The sequence below is a fragment of the Moschus berezovskii genome, chromosome 26 (genome assembly GCF_049115385.1).
Source record: "Moschus berezovskii isolate FMDL1 chromosome 26, NW_MosBer_1.0, whole genome shotgun sequence".
NCBI lineage: Eukaryota > Metazoa > Chordata > Mammalia > Artiodactyla > Moschidae > Moschus > Moschus berezovskii.
The window spans coordinates 25400716-25422677 of record NC_142485.1 but is presented as its reverse complement, the minus strand read 5'-3'; the positions used below and the strand labels follow the sequence as shown (position 1 = coordinate 25422677).

Below are 21962 nucleotides of genomic sequence, written 5' to 3'. Positions count from 1 at the left end.
ATTTTCTCTCTTATGTGATTTTCCAGGCCAGACAAACTTTCGGGGGGCACATTGAGTAGTCTTAGAATCTGGCAGCATAAATTGCACTGTGCTTTGTATTATTCATTGTCATAATTTTAACTTCAGCTGTGTGAGCTTGTTGCAAAAGCAGTACCCGTCAGCGCTTTCTAGGATTGACGTTTAATTTCTACTGGAAAGTGCTGTCCGCTTTCATGAGAGCAGGGATGAATTTACTTCTGTCCACCTTGGTGGTAGTGGTTGTTGTTCAGCTGTGAAGTCATGTCCGACTCTTTGTGGCCCCAAGGACTGCAGCATTCCAGGCTTCTCTGTCCTTCACCATCTCGCGGAGTTTGCTCAAACTCATGTCCATTGAGTCGGTGATGCCATCCAACCATCTCATCCTCTGTTGTCCCCTTCTCCTCCTGCCTTCATTGTCTCCCAGTATCAGAGTCTTTTCCGGTAAGTCGGTCCTTTGCATCATGTGGCCAAAGTATCGGAGCTTCAGCCTCAGTCCTTCCAATGAATATTCAGGGTTGATTTCCCTGGAGGAGGAGATGGCAACCCACTCCAGTGTTCTTGCCTGGCAAATCCAATGGACAGAGGAGACTGATGGGCCACAGTCCATGGGATTGCAAGAGGTGAACAAGACTTAACGACTGAACCACCACCAGCGCTGTTAAAGAAAGTGGGTAATTCCCAACTTCTGAAATCCTACTAATTTCCTTTTTGAAACTGTTATTTTAGGAAAACATAGTAAGTCTGATGCAGTGACCACACGTCTCTTGAATTCAGTGTAGTCATGCCCTGGCTGCTGACTCGAGAGCGGTCCAGACACCGTATTTGTAGGGGAAGCCAGGGCAGTGTCTGGGGGAGTAATTCCAGTGATCGCTCGGGTTCCAAGTAGGTTGGACCATCTGTTCTTGGGATTTTCCTCCCGAGTCTCAGTGCCAGAGCCCACATTGATGTCTTTGGTAATCTTTCCTAAAATGCCTTTGGGGAAATGCTTTGGGCCTGAGAGTCACTTCAGTGGCCTTTCCATCTCCTGCTCAGTGTGGTACCCAGTCTGGTAACAAAGGCAAGCGGGGAGGCAGGCGAGGGAGGACCTGAGCACAGAGCAGTTGACGTGAGCTTTGTGGTGCATTTTCGTGCCCTTCTGTCCCGAGGTTCAGAGTGGTCAGGGCAGGCGAAATGGACAGGGGACATGCACACAGCATTTCGCCTGCTGCTGCACCTGCCTGAGGACTCGCCTTCAAATGTCCAAGAAGATGCTTGACTTCTAGGAAATAAAGTTTAGGAACTGCCATTCAAACGATCCTCCTGTTGCAAAAAGAAGGGATTGTTGTTATTTTAGTCAGTAAATCACATCTAACTCTTTTACGATCCCACGGACTATATAGCCCGTCAGACTCCTCTGTCCATGGGACTTCCCAGGCAAGAATACTGGAGTGGGTTGCCATTTCATCCCCCTCCAGGGGGTCTTCCCGGACCAGGGATCAAACCTGTGTCTCCTGTACTAACAGGCCGATTCTTTACCACGGAGCTATCAGGGAAGCCCCAAAAGATAGGTAGACCAATATCAAAGCAAATTATGTGTCTAGTAACAAGTCAACTACTATTACTCTTGCCACCACTTCCACTTTTGTCAGACCTAAGGGTGAAGAGTCTTGTGGGTGTTACCTGATTTGATCCTTGTATCGGCCCGGGGCAATGTCATTTCTGTTCCCTGTCAGTCTTAAGAGAGTAGCAAGTGCTCAGTAATTTGGTTTCTTGAAAGTCTTAAAGTTGGCAAACTGGAACCGGGTTCTAAACCCCTGATTTCTTTTTTTAAGATGGCTTTTTAAAAGTTTTAATCTGTTTATTAATTCGGCTGCGCTTAGTCACAGCACGTGAACTCTTAGTTGTGGCGTGTGTGGACGCAGTTTCCTGAGCAGGGATCAAACCCGGTTTCCCCCCTACCCTGTATTGGAAGCTCAGAGTGGAGTCCTAGCCCCTGGACCACCAGAGAAAGTCCCCTAAACCCCTAATTTCTGATAAAATCATTCCAAGTCTCCAGAGATTGCACTGGGGGAATCATTGCCAGGGTAACTCATTTCTTACCACTTGTAAAATCAACACATAAAAAGCAGAGGGCTGTTATAATGCATGGTGAGGGGTGGAATGCTGGGAAGTCTGAGGGAGAGGCCCTGAGTTGGCCCTGAAGATGAGCTTGGGAGGTTGGAGGGAAGAGGGGTCCAGAGAGCTCGCTGGCTCGGCTGCTGCCTCAGATGGGAGCACACAGAGAATCTGCCAGGGACAGAAGGGGCCCCGAGGAGGACATTGTCTCCCAGGGTGGGGCTATCTTGAACCGATAGCTGACGTTTTCTCAGTTGCCAGGATGCAAAATTGCTTTTCCCTTTTTGATGGGAGAAACGCCCATTGGACCCTGTCTTGCCTCCCACTCCCATGGAGAGCCCTGGGAGATAAGGGGCAGTGCCCAAGGGCAGGAGGCTAGAGCGTGTCTGACTCTGTTTCACTGTGGTTTCTTAGCATCGGAGCTTCATGTTCTCTGCAGGGGCTCTGTAACTTAAGAAAACGGAAGCATGCCACCTGCAAGCCCGCTGGAATGGGGTTTCTGGTGGCAGTTTGCACAGCGCGACAAGGCCTAAACACCCACTTGTGTTTTCCACGCCAGGTCTGTGACTCCTACCCGACCGAACTGTACGTTCCCAAGTCGGCCACGGCACACATCATAGTGGGGAGTTCCAAGTTCCGGAGCAGACGGCGATTTCCTGCCCTTTCTTACTACTCTAAAGATAACCACGTAAGTCTTAAGGCATGCTTTTGTTTCAGGCTTTGCTTTTCTTCTTTTATCATAAACAGGCCTTTTTCCAGGGGCCTTCTGCCCTGTGTGTGGGTTTGAATTCCTTTTCAAGTGTGTGGATGTTGCTGTGTGTGTGGTGGGGCACAACACAGCTTATGTTAAAGCCTTATCTCCTGTGAACGTTGACCTCCCGTGTTTATTTGACGGTAAAGGAACGGGAGTCAGAACATACCCAGACTTAATCATCTGAGTGAGCACGTCCTCTTCTGACCGGTCACCTTGAAGGCTGACCAAAGGCCAAGCCGTTGCTATGCCTGGTTTAGAAAAGCCCTCAAAGTCATGGCACACTCTTTATCATTTTTAAAAATGGCATATATATATATATGAATCGCAGCACGCCAGGCCTCCCTGTCCATCACCAATTCCCAGCCAGAGTTCACTCAAACTCATTTGACTTTAGCCAGGAGAAAAAGTTTGGGTGGCACAGTGGTGAAGAACCTGCCTGTCAGTGCAGGAGATGTAAGAGACCAGGTTTGATCCCTGGGTGGGGAAGATCCTCTGCAGGAGGGCATGACAACCCACTCCAGCATTCTTGCCTGGGGAATCCCATGGACAGAGGAGCCTGGCAGGCTACAGTCCACGGGGTCGTAAAGAGCTGGACACGATTGAGCATGCATGCACACAGGCTGCTGCTGCTGCTGCTGCTAAGTCGCTTCAGTCGTGTCCGACTCTGTGCGATCCCATAGACGGCAGCAGACCAGGCTCCGACGTCCCTGGGATTCTCCAGGCAAGAACACTGGAGTGGGTTGCCATTTCCTTCTCCAGGCACTTGACTTTAATTCAAAACTGTTTGATGGGGACTTCCCAAGTGGCACCAGTGGTAAAGAATCCACTTGCCAATGCAAGAGGCATGAGAGACATGGGTTCGATTCCCGGGTCGGGAAGATCCCCTGGAGTAGGAAATGGCAACCAGCTCCTGTATTCTTGCCTGGGAATACTGTGGACAGAGGAGCCTGACAGTTGCAGCAGATGTGTGTAAATGTGTGTGCCATGCATGGACCTATAGGCAGGATGGATGGCAGGGTCTGTGTCTGTTCTTTTCTTTAAAAATATTGTTACTTAATTTTTGGCTGTGCTGGATCTCTGTTGCTGCATGCAGGCTTTCTGTAGTTGTGGTGAGTGGGGGCTCCTCCCGAGTCGTGTTGTGCGGGCTTCTCACTGTGATGCTTCCCTTGTTGCAGAACCCAGACTCTAGGTGCGTGAACTTCAGTAGTTGTGGTTTGTGGGCTTAGTTGCCCCAAGGCATGCGGGATCTTCCCGAACCAATTGCTAGACCGCTAGGGAAGTCCTATGTCTGCTCTTAAAAGGAGGCTTTGAAAAATACTCTGACCAATGGCCAGCTTGGCCACAGTAAGCATATGGCCTTCAGTGTTGCCCACTTTGAAGGGAAATACTCATTCAGCAGTGTGCATTCTGTTAATTAAAAGGATAGAAATGGTGTTATTTTCGGTTACACTCACTGCTCTGAAATGGTCTGAAGAAGGCAAGTAACTTCATTAATGTCCTATATCGTGCTTTGTGATTTGCTAAGTCGCTCAGAAATGTCTGACTGTCTTGTGGACTGTAGCCCGGCAGGTTCCTCTGTCCCTGGGATTCTCCAGGGAAACACTGGAGTGAGTGCTGGGCCCTCTTCCAGGGGATCTTTCCAATCCAGGGATCGAACCTACATCTCTTAAGTCTCCTGCATTGGCAGGCGGGCTCTTTACCACTAGCACCACCTGGAAGCCCAATGTCTTATGTTATTTGACTCCTAATATATTTCAGCCTACACAGAGCTGGCGCTATGGTGAGAAGAAAGGGAAGATGTGAATCTTTTTTTTTTTTTTTTAAAAACGAGGGGATGCAAAGGGATGTGGAATTTCATGATACTGTATTGAATATTTGAATTCAGGCTGCCAGTAACGGGTACTCTTTTTTTGTAGCATCCACTGATAAGCAAGTAAGAGAGCAGAGGAAGGGAGGATCTTTTACTGTTATTTCAGACATGGGGATGTGCTGGGTATTAAAAACGTGAGCATGGTACTCATTCTGCTTCTTTTCCTTCTGTTTGGATTTTCTTGAGAAAAGGGGTTGTTTTCTGGTCAGTGTGAGTATCATAAAGGGCAAATATGTCATGTCTGAGGATGGAAGAGAATTTTTAGCAGTTAGACCGCAGAGGCCAGCCTCTCTGCCTGCTGACGTCAGACCCTCATCAGCCGGTTCCCGCTCTTGTGTGCTGTCCTCTGCTTGATCTCCAAGCCTGGAAATGAACTCACACAGCTATCAGTTATAGTTCAAAATAATTGATTTCCTGAACTTAAAAATTTAAAGCAGACAGTCCTTTAAGTTTTTGGCCTCTTACAAGGTTTTCTAAGTGTGGCTAAAGGATCCAGGGAGACACTTCATGTGCAGGTACCTACACGCCCACTCTGCCAGCCTGGGGATCTAATCTGTGCTGCAGGTGGAATACAATCAAATTTGTGGGTTTATAACAGTGTTCAGGGCTTCCCTGGTGGCTCAGACGGTAAAGAATCTGCCTGCAATGCAGGAGACCCAGGTTTGATCCCTGTATCAGGAAGATCCCCTGGAGGAGGGAGTGGCAGCCCACTCCAGTATTCTTGCCTGGAGAATCCCAAGGACAGAGGAGCCTGGTGGACTGCAGTCAGTGAGGTCACAGGGAGTCAGACACAACTGAGCAACGAAGCACAAGGTCAGTTAAGTAAAGCAGGTAGATTAAAACCAACAGCAGCCAAAGTCGGGCTAGAGAAACGTCCAGTCTTTACGGAATCTGAACTGAGAGGAAATATTTCTGTGCTTTGGGAAGGCCTAGTCCCTGATCTTCCACCCACTCTTAAAACAAACCTGATAAATACTCCACTGGGTTTTCATTGAGCAACTAACTCAGACTTGAATATCCAGGTTGATTATGTCATGCTTCCGAGGTAACCAGGGATTTTTATAGCGGGAAGCATCCTCATTAGTGAAGGTGGATTTCTGTGATTCTGTGGGAGACACGGGAAGTAACAGTGCAGTTTTTGATGATGGTGCTCAGCAAAAACAAAACCCACACTCCAACCAGTGGTCTTCAGTGAAAAGTAAAGTTCCTAAGTTTGCTGACCTGTGTTTCTTCCTTTTTGTGATTTTATTTTTAAAATAATTTTATGTATTTATTTATTTTGGCTGTGCTGAGTCTTCATTGCTGCATGCAGGCTCTCTAGTTGCAGGGAGCAGGGGCTACAATCTAGTTGGGGTGCCCGGGGCTTCTCATTGCCATGGCTTCTCTTGTTGCAGAGCCTGGGCTCTAGGAGCACAGGCTTCAGTAGTTGCAGCTCGAGGACTCTAGAGCTTAGGCTTAGTAGCTGTGGTGCATGGGCTTAGTTGCCCCTGGGGCATGTGGAATCTTCCAGGACCAGGGATCGAACCCGTACCCCTGCATTGGCAGATGAATTCTTAACCCCTGGACCACCAGGGAGGTCCCTTTTTGTGATTTTAGACATTTTAGACTTGAGTATGTATTCCTGCTCCAGTAGAACTTCAATTGCTCAGTTGTGTCCAACTCTTTTCAACCCCATGGACTGCAGCACACCAGGCTTCCCTGTCCATCACCAACTCCCAGAGCTTGCTCAAACTCATGTCCATTGAGCTGGTGATGCCAGTAGAACTTAGGCTTGTGAGTAAGCATCACATTTTCTAGTTAAATACCATTCCTCACATAGCACCTTATTACCAAGGAGCACCAAGATTTTGTTGGTGAGACCAGTTGGCTAGTGTTGGGTAGTGGGAATTGGTGATTAGATTAAGAAAAGCTTGCCACACACCCCATGTCAGAAACAGGTAGCCCTGGTGAGGGTCCTTGGATGTAAATCTCCTTGCTGGTGGTATATAATTCCTTCTGAATCAGCTTTTATCATACATGGTGTTTCAAGCACTTCCTGTTCACCCATTGGTGAGGTCGGGATTCCTGTCTAGGATTACTGGGATGCCTAACACACATGACACCTGACACCAGACAGATGAAGTTGGCAGCAGTTTATTAGTTGCACACACTCAACTGCCCAGGGGAGGAGAGCACTGTCGGGAATAGACTGAGCCAGCAGGGATGGTAGAGGCAGGCTTTGTAATATCAAAAGGGTGAGGGGACCCCTGGTTCCCCACGGAGGATGTGATCGGCTTGTTTGAGTAATTCCGCAGGCTGGCAGGGAACAAAGCCCACTCCTTGGAAACAAGAAGGAGCTGCACCTGGTCCACTGGCAGAATGGTTGTTTGGCTGGGGGACTTGTACCCACGGAAGCAGGGTATTGATGGGAACTTGCTGCTGGCCGTTCAAGGCCATCCCGATTTACCAGGTGCCGTGGGCAGCACATGATGTTACTTTCAGGCCTTGAACCACACTCCAGGAGTTACTTGGAGCCATCCAGAATCATTTTGGATATCAAACATTAAACAGCTTTGTAGATCACAGTTGGAGAGCTTATCTGTGTCACTTGAGTTAGGAAGCTGCTTATTCTTTGTTCTTATTTATTAAGTATCTTAATTACTTTTAAGAAAGCCGTTCTGCTTTTAAATTGTTAATAACATGTCTCCCCAGATTCACAGTACAGATCTCTCAGAACCCAATTCTGGAAGATTTTCAAAGAGGCAGTTTTTTCGTAAGAATAATACAGACCATCTTGCCCTCCTTTTATAAATAATGTTTATTGAAACTAACTGTGTTAGGCATAGTTTTAGGTTCGTTATCTACCTTACCCACTCTGTAGTTTTGTTATTATTATTACATCCATATTAAAGGTGGAAAAACCAAGGTTCAGAGATGACAGGTAGATCACCTAAGATTATAAAGGAAGTGAGAGCACTGTGCTTAGTCGCTCAGTCATGTCTGACTCTTTGCGATCCCATAGACTGTATAGCCCGCCAGGCTCCTCTGTCCATGGGGATTCTCCAGGCAAGAATACTGGAGTGGGTGGCCACACCCGCCTCCAGTGGATCTTCCCAACCCAGGGTTCGAACCCAGGTCTCCCACATTGCTGACAGGGTCTTAACTACCTGAGCCACCGGGGAAGCCCAAGAATACTGGCGTGAGTAGCCTATCCCTTCTCAGGGGCATCTTGCAACCCAGTAATCAAATCAGGGTCTCCTGCATTGCAGGCAAATTCTTTACCAGCTGAGTTAAAAGCCAGATGTTTTTGAATCCTGCCTCTTAATTCTGTATCATGCTTCCTGACTTATTTACATACATGGACGCTGTATTGTGTTGGTTCAGAATCCAGGGTCAGGAAATACTTTGCCTGGATTCAGTTCCTGGCTTCTCCAGTTACTAACTGGGTGACCTTGGGAGAATTCCTTCACCCTCTCTCTCTCTTGGTTGGCTCATCCATCAAATGGAGCAAATAACAGATCTTAGCGTATGTGGTAGTTGGGAAGATTAAGAACACACAGAGTTCTTATGATAGTGGCCACAATATTATAAGGAATAATATTATAGGAAGCATTCAAAAAACACTGGCTGTTTTAATCAGTAGCTCTATTCATGGTGCGCATGACAGTTTTTGATTGAGTTCTGTCTCTGCTCTCAGGTGGCTGACATCAGTAAGACAGGCCACCAGGTAATGGTGAGGTTCTGTCCACAGTCTGACTGTCTGGGGTGTGTAGGGTGGACGCGGGCACCTTAAAGTTACTGACCACCCTGTACCCAGTGTACAGCAGTGTGCCAGTAATCACTGAGTCAGTGACCAAGTCTGTTTGGAGCCCATCTGTACATTACTAGGAAAATGTAACTATAAAATATTAAAATGTAGTCTGTTTAATATATCCAGTTTAATTTATCGACTTGTTCATCTCACAGTAGAACTCTGTTCTGACTTAACCCTTCACTGAAAGCAGTTTTCTTGGCCTGGGAGTGATTAGCAATGGTTGTTGTCACTGACTGGCTTCATTTCAGAGTTGGAGACCCACTAGTTGAGTGAGTGTCTGTGTGCTACATGCTTGCTTGGACAAACTCTCACTTTAAAATGTTCTCTTCCCCATCGAGCTCTTCTGATAGGAGCTGAGAAGCTGCCTAATGGTAGCGGTCCTTAATTAGTATTTCTTTAGCCCAGATTAAGCAGCTCAGAACTGTCTCTGCTCGGTCAGAGCGGGTGGCTGACCGGACCCCTCTAAACATCAGAAGACTCGGGAGCCCGTGTGTAGCTCCATGAAAGTCATCCGTGGTGATTTGCTTTCTGCACAGGATCAGCTCGCCTGTGGTCCCCGAGCCCCCCTCCCCGGTCCCTGCCATCATGCGCCTAGCTCCTGGCTCTCCTCTTGCTGGCTGGCCGCCCACCCGTGGTCAGATGCCCCGGGCCCTTCCTCCTCCACCCTGTGGTTGGACATCTGTTGCTAGCAACTCAAAAGTTCAGCAGCCTTTTGCCTTGCTTCCCACTCTGCAGGCACCCCGTTCCTGAATTCTGGCTGCAGGCCCAGGGTTCCTGGAGCCCCTCAGTAATTGCCACTCTGTTACAGAATGTACTAGAACCCTCAGATGGTTGCTGTTAGCATTGTCTGCAATTCTCCATCCTGCCCGCAGGTTCTCAGCTGGAGGATCGTGTGTGTGTGTGTGTGTGTGTGTCTCTCTCTCTCTCTGTGTGGATCATATGTGAGGATCGTGTGTGTGTCTGTGTGTCTATGTCTGTGTGTGTGGATCATATGTGAGGATCGTGTGTGTGTCTGTGTGTGTGGATCATGTGTGTGTGTGTGGGTGCATATCTTTGTGTATCTGTGTTTATCATGTGTGTGCCTGTGTGTGTGTGTCTCTATGTGTGTGTGTATCATGCATTTGTGTGTGTGTCTGTGTGTGTGTGTCTGTGTGTCTCTGTGTGTTTGGATCATATGTGAGGATTGTGTGTGTGTGTGTGTCTCCGTGTATGTGGATCATGTGTGTGTGTGTGGATTGTGTGTCTGTCTGTGTGTGTGGATCATGTATGTGTGTGTGTCTCTGTGTGTGTCTGTGTACGCGTGCACTCACACACTGAGTTGCCTCAGTCTCATTGGACCCTTTGCAACCCCATGGACTGTAGCCCACCAGCCTCCTCTGTCCATGGGATTCTCCAGGCCAGAATACAGGAGTGGGTTGCCATGTCCTTCTCCAGGGGATCTTCCCAACCCGGGGATCGAACCCATGTCTCTTATGTCTCCCGAATTGGCAGGCGGGTTCTTTACCACTAGTGCCACCTGAGGATCATATAGTCAGTAAGAAATATCCTGCCTTCTCCAGTGAGGAGCCTCAGAGCTCACCTTTCTCTGGAGAAACCCAAGCCTGGCTGAATAGCCCTGGGATGAGCCTAAAGGACAGTTAAGCTGCACTTGGACTCAGAGCTGGGGTGCCTTCCAGGATGGTGTCCGGCATGTGGGCACCGGAACGGGCTGTGCCGTGGCTCTTTCCAGGGGAGGTTTCCCTCCTAAGCACTGCCCCCTTCAGCTCCACCCTCATACACGTGGGTACCCAGGCTCAGTGCAGATTCTTCGAAAGAGTCATTCCTAGATTGTATTTGGCGATTTGACTTCAATCTAAGTGTTAAAATCTAAATTCATAGGAAGTACTTTGCCACAAAAATGTAAGTTTCACAGCTGCGAGGTTGTGGCCATACTCACCCATTAATAACTCAGAGGGATGTTTATGCTATTGTGTACATCATCCCACAGTTCAGGGCAAAAAGTGAAAGTGCAACTCGCTCAGCCATGTCCAACTCTTTGTGACCCCGTGGACTATACAGTTCATGGAATTCTCCAGGCTAGAATACTGGAGTGGGTAGCCTTTCCCTTCTCCAGGGGATCTTCCCAACTGAGGGATCGAACCCAGGTCTCCCACATTGGAGGCAGATTCTTTACCAGCTGAGCTACCAGGGAAGCCCTGAGCCACAGTTCAGGGTACTCTGTTGGAATCACAGAACAGGGAAATCGCAGAACAGCACACAAGTCAGTTCCCAAGGAAGCCCTTGCTTCTAATCCACCTGCGTCAGCTGAGGTCTGAGCCGCCTGTCCTTAGACACCAGCAGCAGCCCGGGGTCTGTCTGCCCTGAACACTCCCCCGTTTAGGATGAGAATTGGTTTGAGGGTTTTGTGATGTTTCTAAGTGAGCTAGTAAATGATGGACACACTAAAGAAGTAAATTTTATCATTTTTAGGAGAAGAGTTACTTTATATTTCTACTTTGGTAGGAAGATGAAGTGGTGTCAAGCAGACTATTTATTTAGATGGTTTTACATTTTATCACGTGTACATGCTCAATCATGTCCAACTCTCTGTGACCTCATGGACTGTAGCCCGCCAGGCTCCTCTGTCTGGAATTTTTCAGGCAAGAATACTGGAGTGGGTTGCCATTTCCTTCTCCAGGGAATCTTCCTGACCCAGGGATCGAACCCAGGTCTCTTCCATCTCCTGCACTGACAGGCAGGTTGTTTTTTTTTTTCCGCCACTGGCACCACTTGGGAAGCCCATGCTCATGCATCCTAGTTCTTACTCAGAGAAGCTTTTTGCACTGCTTGCCCATGTAATGGTTTTTTGAGTTAGAAGGATGCCAACTCCGATTTCCTGAAAGCATTGATACTTTCTCAAGCCAGGGGTGTCAGTAAACTGGGGAGTGGGGGTGAGTGGCCTTTGTTGCGGTGACAGTCCTGAGGGTCTGGCGGCGGGGGGGTGCAGTCGACCCGCTGCCTGATGCGGCCGTGCTGCCGCGGCCTCTCCCCACAGGCCTCCATCTGCCGGAGCAGCCAGCCCCTGTCCGGCTTCAGCGCCCGCTGCCTGGAGGATGAGCAGATGCTGCAGGCCATCAGGAAGGCCAACCCGGGAAGCGACTTCCTTTACGTCGTGGACACTCGGCCCAAGGTGAGTGTCGCCACGCCGGTGCATGTCTTTGCAGCTCAGACTCATGGACGAGAGATGAGGCCTCACCCGCTCAGGGAACGCCATCTGCAGAGGGGCCGTTTCCCTTTGCACAGCGTCTGCCCTACCCGCCTGCTTCCGGGGTCTCTGAGCCCTGGGAGGGCCTGACGATGGCAGGGACTTTGGATCTTTCCTGGCTCCGAGCCTCGTGCTCGGTACATAGTGCACAGGACAGAAGTGTGGTGTGGCACTGGAGATCGCTGTCCTGAACATGCCAGATTATTCTTTGGTTTGTTCACAAAAGGACCTTTTCTTCTCTAACAGTATGAAATTCACTGTGGAATCTCCGCAGTTTGTGGGATGTTCACCTTGTCTCTTGCAAACTCAGTTTGTAGTTAATTCCACTATGTCTGTGACATGGAAGGATTTCCAAAATGGAATGTTAAGTTTAAAAAAAAAGAAGTTATAAATTAATACGTGTATTACTGTGTCTATGGAAACAGTGAACTACAGGTAGGTAAAAATGTCAGTTAAAACAGAAAAAGATCTGGAAGGATAAGCACTCACCTAGTAGAATTCCAGGGAGAAGAGGGGCATGGAATATAAAGGGTAAAATGAGGTGACAGAGTGATATGGCTGTTCATTCAACACATTTGGCATTGGAGTTTCTTGCCAGTTATGAATAAAATATGCCTGGATCTGTAAGTGATGAGAGAGAAGGGTACATGTTCTGTCTCCATGTGGGTGTAGAACAGTGTCCGAGATGTACTGTGAAACAGTAAGAATAAGCTGCAGAAATCTATAACATGATCCCATGTATGTAATAGTAATTATATTATAAAAATTATACATTATTCTATGCACTGAAAAAAGTTTAAGGGTATATATATTAAACTGTTAACAGTGGTTTTTTGGTGTTTTTTTTTTCCCCCCACTGTGGGGTGAGAGGAGGATTTTAACAAATTTTATTTTATAAATTATAGTGTGAAAAAAATTTTAATCATTAAAAGGTTGAACGAACATAAGGTCTTCAAAATGTTAAACATCAGTTACCATGGAGTGGGCAATTGCAGACATGCGTCTGTACTCACGGCCGATAAGAGAAATCATGGAAACTGGATACTACCTGTTGCGTGGTTGACCCAGACCGTGGCAATTTTGCTGCTTCTCTGAGCCCCGTGTCACCAAATGTTGTGATGCACGGTCTCCCTCACGTAGTTGGATGTCTTCCATCACTGACCTCAGAACAGTCCTGGATGGTCTAACAGGCGGGCGGCCGTGGGGGGCGGGGTGGGGCGGTGAGATCGAGGTCCTCTTAGACACCAGTAGAGTAGACCAACCAGGCCGATCAAGGACACACCAGATTCCAGCCGGGTCACTTTCTAGTAGATGACAGGTAAAGGATTCCCTTCCTTTTAGAAAAGTCCTCAAAGCACAACAGGGAAGAGGCTTTGGACTGGGGGAGAAATAGCTTCTCCGCTTGAGGATTTTTACTTGAAAGATGCTGGAAAATCTCTCTCTTACAGCAGCTCTCTTTCAATGTGTATTTTTCTCTCTGCTTCATCATCCTTCTCACCTTGACTTTCCCGTGTCTTCATTCTGCCTCTTGTGTCAGGTTAGTGGAGCTGCTCTGAATTTCTGAAGTCAGAGACGACTGCACAAATGCCTGTCTTAGAGATACATGCTAAAGACAAAATAAGAAAAGGACGGAGACTTCGCTGGCAGTCATTAGTTAGGACTCTGCGCTTCCATAGCCGGGGGCATGGGTTTGGTCCCTGGTTGAGAAGATCCTCTGGAGAAGGGAGCGGCTACCCTCTCTAGTATTCTTGCCTGGAGAATTTCATGGACTGAGGAGCCTGGTATGTTCCAGTCCATGGGGTTGGCAAAGAGTCAGACATGATTGAGCAACTTTCACTCTGAGGAACTAGGATCCCGCATCCCACTTGGCCAAATAATAGCAATAATAATAAAGGGAAGGAAAGACAAAGGCTTTAAAGTGAATTAGGTTGCCCTTCTCTGATCCTGTTTTTGCAGATTTAAATAGAGGCAAACAGATTCGGCTGCTGATTTAAGGGCCAACGATCCAAGTGTGTACTATGTTATGTAAACCTTCTGGGCAATGTGGCAGCTGTTGAGCCAGGCGTAGTCCAGATTTAAAAGAAATTAATCCAAAGGATTTGATTTGAAGGGTATATTTAGCACTCAGTGTGTTTGCTCTTGGCGATAAGAAGTTGGAGGCTGATCCATTAAAGAAAATTGGTGTCTCATGCAAGTCGTGCTGGCTTCCTATTTGCCGAGGCACACACACATCTTCATAGGAGTTTTAAACGGTTTGCTTAGAGCGTTTGTTCTTTTAAAGATCATGTCTGTTGATTTTTGTTTCTCGGTAGCCAGGAGACCGGGTCCCTGTTTGCTATGGGTGGTGGGCATGGCAAATGGGCCCTCGCCAGGTTCACTTGTAGGTTTAAATGAAACAGAGAAAGGTCAGAAGTTGTTCTTGTCCTCGGAGCAAGGCTCACCTCAGATGCTGCCTGAATTGCTCGTTGGTATTAGAATCTAGGGAGGCAAAGGCCATGAGGACCTTTCAGTTCAGTTCAGTCGCTCAGTCATGTCCGACTCTTTGCAACCCCATGAATCACAGCACGCCAGGCCTCCCTGTCCATCACCAACTCCCGGAGTTCACTCAAACTCATGTCCATCGAGTCGGTGATGCCATCCAGCCATCTCATTCTCTGTCGTCCCCTTCTCCTCCCGCCCTCAACCTTTCCCAGCATCAGAGTCTTTTCCAGTGAGTCAACTCGTCGCATGAGGTGGCCAAAGTATTGGAATTTCAGCTTTAGCATCAGTCCTTCCAATGAACACCCAGGACTGATCTCCTTTAGAATGGACTGGTTGGATGAGGACCTTAGCTCAACTTAATATCTATTAATAAAAAACCGTCCCCTCAAGGTCATGTGTTACTGTGAGAATTCAGTGCATTAGGAAGATAGGAGGTCATGTTGATGCCATAGTTGTTGACTTTTATTTTATTTATTGTTATTTTTCTGTCTTTTGGCCATACTGCATAGCATGTGGAATTTTAATTCCCCGACCAGGGATTGAACTTGAGTCCCCTGCATTGAAAGTGCAGAGTCTTAACCACTGGACCACTAGGGAAGTCCCAATAGTTGCTGAATTGTAAAATGAGATCAAACTCCTTTTATCTCAACCTCGCTCATGACTTGACTTTGTTCTAGGATTTTGCCGAGCTTGTAAAAATGCCAGGCACTTTTCCATTTGACTCTTAGAATACTCCTTCAAATGAAGAGTGTTTTTTTTCTTTTTATGGATAAGGTCTCAGATCCAGAGAGGTTCAGGCATTTGCCCAAGGTCACACCACTCAGGGCAGAGCCTGGGTTCACAACTAGGCTTATCTTGATCTCAAGGGGAGCCTCAGGTCAGGCTCCGGGGGGTGGGGGGAGTCATCCTATCTGTACACGGTTGCAGTGAGGCAGGGAACTCAGAGCAGCAGACCCAGCTGCTGGCTCATATGCGCTCAGCCAGGGCCAGAGGTGCCCACAGGCCTGGGAGCCAGGCCCCGACGTGGGCACCTGGGAGGGCAGTGGAGCAAAGAGGCAGGGCAGGCCGGGCACTGCTCGGCTAACACCCGGCCCCCAGTCCTGGCTGCTTCTCCGAGGGCAGCGCTGTGGTTCGCTGGCCTGTGATGTCACCTTGTGAGCGCTTCCTTAGTTGTGTAACAGGAGGTCACATGGGAAGTTGTGTCCCTTTGGAATCAATAATGAGGTGGTTTCCACCCTGTGAGGGGTGTATCTGGGATGATCTGTGGTAAAGATTGGAGTGCATGACAGAGGGGCCACGAGGAGGTCACGACTATGGCGGGTGAGTCACTGACTTGCCCCCGTGGCACTGAGCAGGGCAACGGGGCAGCTGCAGCGTTTGGGACATTAGGGCGTCTGCTTGCCTCTCTTCAGCAGGATAAGGATGGAGGGCGGGCCGTGGGTCCAGTGGACGCCGAGAAGGGAAGCTGTACACAAGCCAGCCTGCTGGGGTCCAGTCCCCCCGCCCTTGGAGGTTCCTGGCCGCGGGCACTGCGGGGTACATGTTGGGGAGGGAAGCTGGGGCCCTGGAATAGGCTCAGGCCAAGGTGGGTCTCCACATGAGCGAGCTCTGTACATTCCACCCCTGCCAAGAGCCCACAGACCCACCCTGGAATTTGGACACTTATGTCAGAGCAGTTTGGGTCAGGTGTTAACCAGAAAAGCAGTGATGACTAGCAGAAATAAAACAGCAGTCTTCTCTGGCTTTACGAAGAGATATTTACCTTTTTTTTTTTTCCCTAACCCTCTCTATCACCCCACTCCTTGGTAGCTCAGATGGTAAAGGATCCACCCGCAATGCAGGAAATCCAGGTTCGATTTCTGGGTCGGGAAGATCCCCTGGAGGAGGACATGGCAACCCACTCCAGTGTTCTTGCCTGGAGAATCCTGTGAAGAGAGGAGCCTGGCTGGCTACAGTCTATGGGGCCGCAGAGTCCGACACAACTGAACGACTAACACTTTGACTTTCTACCTCCCCCATCCCCAATAGAAAGACAGAGCCTAGAAGAAAGAGGAAAGGGACAAAGAACCCCTTCAGTTCAGTTCAGTTCAGTTCAGTCGCTCAGTCGTGTCCGACTCTCCGCGACCCCATGAATCACAGCACGCCAGGCCTCCCTGTCCATCACCAACTCCCGGAGTACACTCAAACTCATGTTCACAGAGTCGGTGATGCCATCCAGCCATCTCATTCTCCGTCGTCCCCTTCTCCTCCCGCCCCCAACCTTTCCCAGCATCAGAGTCTTTTCCAGTGAGTCAACTCGTCGCATGAGGTGGCCAAAGTATTGCAGTTTCAGCTTTAGCATCAGTCCCTCCAATGAACATCCAGGATTGAGCTCCTTTAGAATGGACTGGTTGGATCTCCTTGCAGTATAAGGGACTCTCAAGAGTCTTCTCCAACACCACAGTTCAAAAGCATCGATTCTTCGGCGATCAGCTTTCTTCACAGTCCAACTCTCACATCCATACATGACCACGGGAAAAACCACAGCCTTGACTAGACGGACCTTGGTTGGCAAAGTAATGTCTCTGCTTTTTAATATACTATCAAGGTTGGTCATAACTTTCCTTCCAAGAACCCCTTACCAGTCCAAATAGCCTATAAGGAGGGAAAGAGATAATTTTGCATCGTATATGGGTTTGGGATTGTAAATTGAGCTGAATGGTGATTGTAAAGCTATTAATTCTTCCCTTGGGGGTAGGGAAGAAGGATTTTGATTAGCAGAGTTGTAGACGGTAGTTTTCTCTTTGTATCAACAAGTTCAGATTCTTCATGGCACCGGATACAGATGAAGATAGATGGACCATTAGTTGATGCCGCAGGCTAGAGTGTGGTCCGGGCCTCCTGCCAGGGTCACCTTCAGTGCTCATTTTCCATCCATCAGATCAGGTCCTGTCATTCAGGTACAGCATGTGCTCGGCTGTAACATTAGACTTCAAGCCCGAGATGGTGACCGCCAGGCTGACCTTTAACTTGATAGGCAGATCATCATCGTTGACTGAGTTTCCATGGTTTCGATGTGTTTGATTGGTGATTTAAGATTGGCGGGAAGGAATCTGATTCTGTTTTTATTTTTTTTATTAACATTCTTGGGCTGTTCACCTCTCAGCCTCACGCAGTCATTTCTTTGGTCGGTCAGCCCGTCAGTAAATCTTCACAGAGTGCCTGCTCTGTGCCAGCCCGAGGCACAGGGTTCTAGGCCGTAAATAGGCATAGGGCATAAATGAGACGAGCCAGCTCCCTTGTGGAGTTCACGTCCTCTGCCCACCCCAGTGGATCTTCTCTGACATGGATACTAAATCTCCATGATTTTTCAGTTAAGCCTGCTCAGAGGCTTTCAGTAGCCCTCTGCTGACATGACTGAAGTCAGAATTTCTTCATCTATTAGCTTGTGTGTGTGTGTGTGAGTCGCTCAGTCATATCCAACTCTTTGCAAACCCATGGACTGTAGCCCACCAGGCTCCTCTGTCTATGGAATTCTCCAGGCAAGAATACTGAATGAGTTGCCATTCCCTCCTCCAGGGCATCTTCCCAACCCAGGGATCGAACCTGGGTCTCCTGCATTGCAAGCAGATTCTTTACCATCTGAGCCACCAGGGAAGCCCAGCTTGTGTGTCGAGAACCCTAAAACTTCCCAGCTTCCTCTCTCGCTGCCACTGCCAGACTGGAACCATCCTATGTGCTCGCAATGGCTGGCTCATTGATACCCACCTGCTCCCCTCGCTTCTCTTCCTCGGCGCTTCATGTGGGACGCCCTCCTTTCTTTCCATCTTTCCTCATCATTGGAGACCATCTCAAGTCTTCCTTCTATCATGAAACATTATCCGTGATGCCCTAGGGCACATGTGGCTGCTCCAGATTCTAATGCCAGCCACCGCCTCTACCAGGCTCCTAGCTCCATCTGGAGTCCTGCCAGGCACCAGCGGTCATCACTTGGTGCTGTGTGCTTGCACGTCTATGCTTGGTATAAGCTGGTGGTGGCTGGAACCACTTCTTACTGACATTTTTATTCCATGCAGTGTCTGGAACACAGTAGGTGTTCATTAAGTGTTTGTTGAGACATGAGGGTTTTTTTGTTTCATGTATGAGCTTTTCTGCACCCAAAGATGCTGAGATGATCAAATAGCACAGTAACCCTGGGTTAGAAAACAGGACACTTTTTCCAGTCCCATTTGTCAGTTGTCTGTTGTGTTCCTTCAGCACAGATTGAAAGTAGAATGCAGTTACTCCATGGTTTTAGCTGAGAATTGTTTTTTTGAATAGACTGTATTTTGAGATAATTAGAGATTCACACGTAGTTGTAGGAAATAATAGAGATGCTTGTACATTTTGCCCAGTTTCCCCCAATGGTAACATCTTGCAAAACTGTGGTGCAGTATTGCAATCAGGATATTGACAATTATACAATCCACCAATCTTATTCAGATTTCCTCATTTTATGTGTAGTTATGTGTGTTTAGTAAAATATAATCAAATATGTGTGTTTGTATATTCAGCAGCACAGTCAAGTACAGAACAGTTCACTCAGTTGCTCAGTCGTGTCCAACTCTTTGCGACCCCGTGGACTGCAGCAAGCCAGGCTTCCCTGTCCATCACCAACTCCCAGAGCTTGCTCAAACTCATGTCCAAAGAGTTGGTGATGCAATCCAACCATTTCATCCTCTGTTGTCCCCTTCTCCTCCTGCCTTCAATCTTTCCCATCGTCACGGTCTTTTCACACGAGTCAGTTCTTCCCATCATGTGGCCAAAGTAATGGAGCTTCAGCATCAGTCCTTCCAATGAATATTAAGGACTGATTTCCTTTAGGATGGACTGGCTTGATCTCCTTGCAGTCCAAGGGACTCTCAAGAGTCTTTTCCAACACCACGGTTCAAAAGCATCAATTCATTGGCACTCAGCTTTCTTTATGTTCCAATTCTCACACTCATGCATGACTACTGGAAAAACCATAGCTTTGACTAGGTGGACCTTTGTTGGCAAAGTAATGTCTCTGCTTTTTAATATGCTGTCTAGGCTGACCTTAGTTTTTCTTCCACAGAACAATTACATCACAAATAACCACACTTCGGTTCTCCACGTCTATAATTTTTTTTCAAGAACATTATATAATTAGAAACATAGAGGATGTGACATTTTGAGGGTTTTTTCCCACTATTTGAAAAGTTTTAGGAGCTGAAATGAATAGCTTTTTCTTTGATTGTGAGATGGAATTCTCACCCTAAAGGACAGGGCACCAAATTAGACTTTTTTTTTTTTGGTAATATGAGAGATACTCTCTCAGAATGAATATGCATATAGGTCCAAGATAGCGTCTGACTTTTTATTAATTATAAAGCTGTGTTTCCTGCTTTGAGGGGTCAGCTTGTGCCCCATTATCATGAGAGGTTCTGTAAAATGTGTGGAAACCTTGAGAAAGTACTCTTGGGATGATAGATTAAATATCGCCACCTTCTGTTCATTGTGAGAAGTACCATTGACTTTCAAGAGGCCATGCTGTGTCCTTCCTTTGCTTCTGAAAGATCATCGATAAATTCTCCCAGGTCATAGGCAATCAGCTATTAAAAATGTGAACACAGGGTCGTTATTATAGGTTAAAAATAATAGTTTTTTGTTCACCACACTGTTTAAAAAGTTATCTCTCTGATCTCTATGGTATGCGGTGAGCAGACTTAAGCTGAATTATTCAGGGTGCAGAATAACACAAGGTTCATGTAGCAGAACAGGATATGCTATCGTATATGCTATGTGATACTGCCTAGTGTCCTGTTAACCGCTTTATTTATGAAGCTTGTGGTAAAGAGCAAGCCAGCAACTTTGGAAAATAATTATACAAGACAGTGATATTTTTATAATTGTTGTTCAGTCACTTAGTCATGTCTGACTCTTTGCGACCCCATGGACTGTCAGGCTTCCCTGTCCTTCCCCATCTCCCGGAGTTTGTTCAAACTCATGTCCATTGAGTTGGTGATGCCATCCAACCATCTCGACCTCTGTCATCCGCTTCTCCTCCTGTCTTAAATCTTTCCCAGCATCGGGGTCTTTTCTAATGAGTTGGCTCTTCACGTCAGGTGGAGCTTCAGCATCAGTCCTTCCAATCACTATTCAGTGATTTCCTTTAGGACTGACTGGTTTGATCTCCTTGCAGACCATTTATAATAGCACAATTTCAAAAGCATAGCATCTTTAGGTAATTTTAGAAAAGTTTTCCCCTTAAGCTATTTTAAAATATTCTAATATGTTGATGTAAGACAGAAAACCACAAAATTCTATAAAGCAATTATCCTTCAATTAAAAAAATAAAAAAAACAAGGCATGAATATAAGTTGTCTTTAAAATAATATTATTTTATATATATTTTTTCTTAATTAAGACTAAACCCTTTATTCTCATAGCATACCTGGGAGAAGAGGGATGCTCTTTTTGTAAGTTGGAAACCACATGGCCAGGGAAGTTGTGCCCCAGCCGATGTCACGTGAGCTGACTCACAGAGCCGCAAAGTGAGGAGTCTGCCAGCCCGAGCCCCTGGTGGCAGGGACTTGCCTCTGCTGTTTTACTTTTCACTTCTCATACATTTTGTTTCTGTTATTTAATTTATAAACTTAGTATGTCTGGTTCTTAACAAAGACCAGAGGAGCGTACAGAGTGGTACTGATGGGCGCCCCAGCCACGGGACACCACTGTCTTTCTGCTGTGACAGCGGCTAAATCAGTGTAGCCTTCTATTCATCTGTGTCCTGCTTGATTCAGCATGCTTAAACAGAACCGCGTGTCTGTAGCTTGGTTCCTTTTACAAAAAATGGGACACTTGTATGAATGTTATTCTGGAGCTTGCTTTTCTCACTTCACGTGTCGTGTGACACTCCCAGTCTCCCCTCCTTCACCCCTCCTCTTTTCTCTCTCTCCTCTCCCTACCCCCAATGTCTGTACATCTCTGTGTGTGCCTGCTCAGCCATTCGGTCGTGTCTGACTCCTTGCGACCCCATGGACTGCAGCCCGCCAGGTTCCTTTGTCCATGGGGTTCTGCAGCCAAGAATACTGGAGCAGGTTATCATTTCCTCCTCCAGGGGATCTTCAAATCCAGGGATCGAACCTGACCGAGTCTCTTGTGTCTCCTGCATCGGTAGACGGATTCTTTACTGCTAATGCCACCTGAGATGCCTATACGTCTCTATTTCTCTCTGTGATTATCTCCGTATCCCTTGATCCTATTAGTAGTCCAGGGTATGAATATCCCATAATTTGTCTAGTCATCGCCATATGGAGATATTCATAGGCTTTCAGTTTTCTTAATGTCCATTATTTTTTTTAAAAGGTTGCAAACACTTTTGGACATCCATCTTTGTGTGCTGGTATTTTAAATAGTGTCAGATTCTCACAAATAGGAGAGCTGGGTCAAAGATTATCTATGTTTTTAACTTAACTTGGCTTTACAAATTTTTATTTTTTAAAGTATTAATATCCTCCCAATACTGCATTGTGGTCCTAAAAACTGATGCTTTTCTGGTGGCAAGTTCTCTGCCTGGGCTTTAGCCCTCCTGCCCTTTGTGGGCAGAGGAAGAGAACGGTCAGCGAATATGGATGTCTAGGATGTGATGGCCCGCTTAGTTGACTGGCAAGAATGAAGTGTTAGCAGTAATACATTCATTCCAGAAATGTGTCTTTCTCAGCTAAGG

General features: G+C 47.2%; 1 protein-coding gene across 1 annotated transcript in view; it reads left to right on the top strand.

Moving 5' to 3' along the window:
- The window catches only part of MTMR7 (myotubularin related protein 7), a 98849-nt gene that overhangs the window by 54923 nt on the left and 21964 nt on the right, over nt 1–21962 (top strand). Inside the window, exons 5-6 of the mRNA XM_055416498.2 lie at nt 2672–2800; nt 11564–11698. Of these exons, the coding sequence (XP_055272473.2) occupies nt 2672–2800; nt 11564–11698 (264 nt within the window). The remainder of the gene's footprint in view (nt 1–2671; nt 2801–11563; nt 11699–21962) is intronic.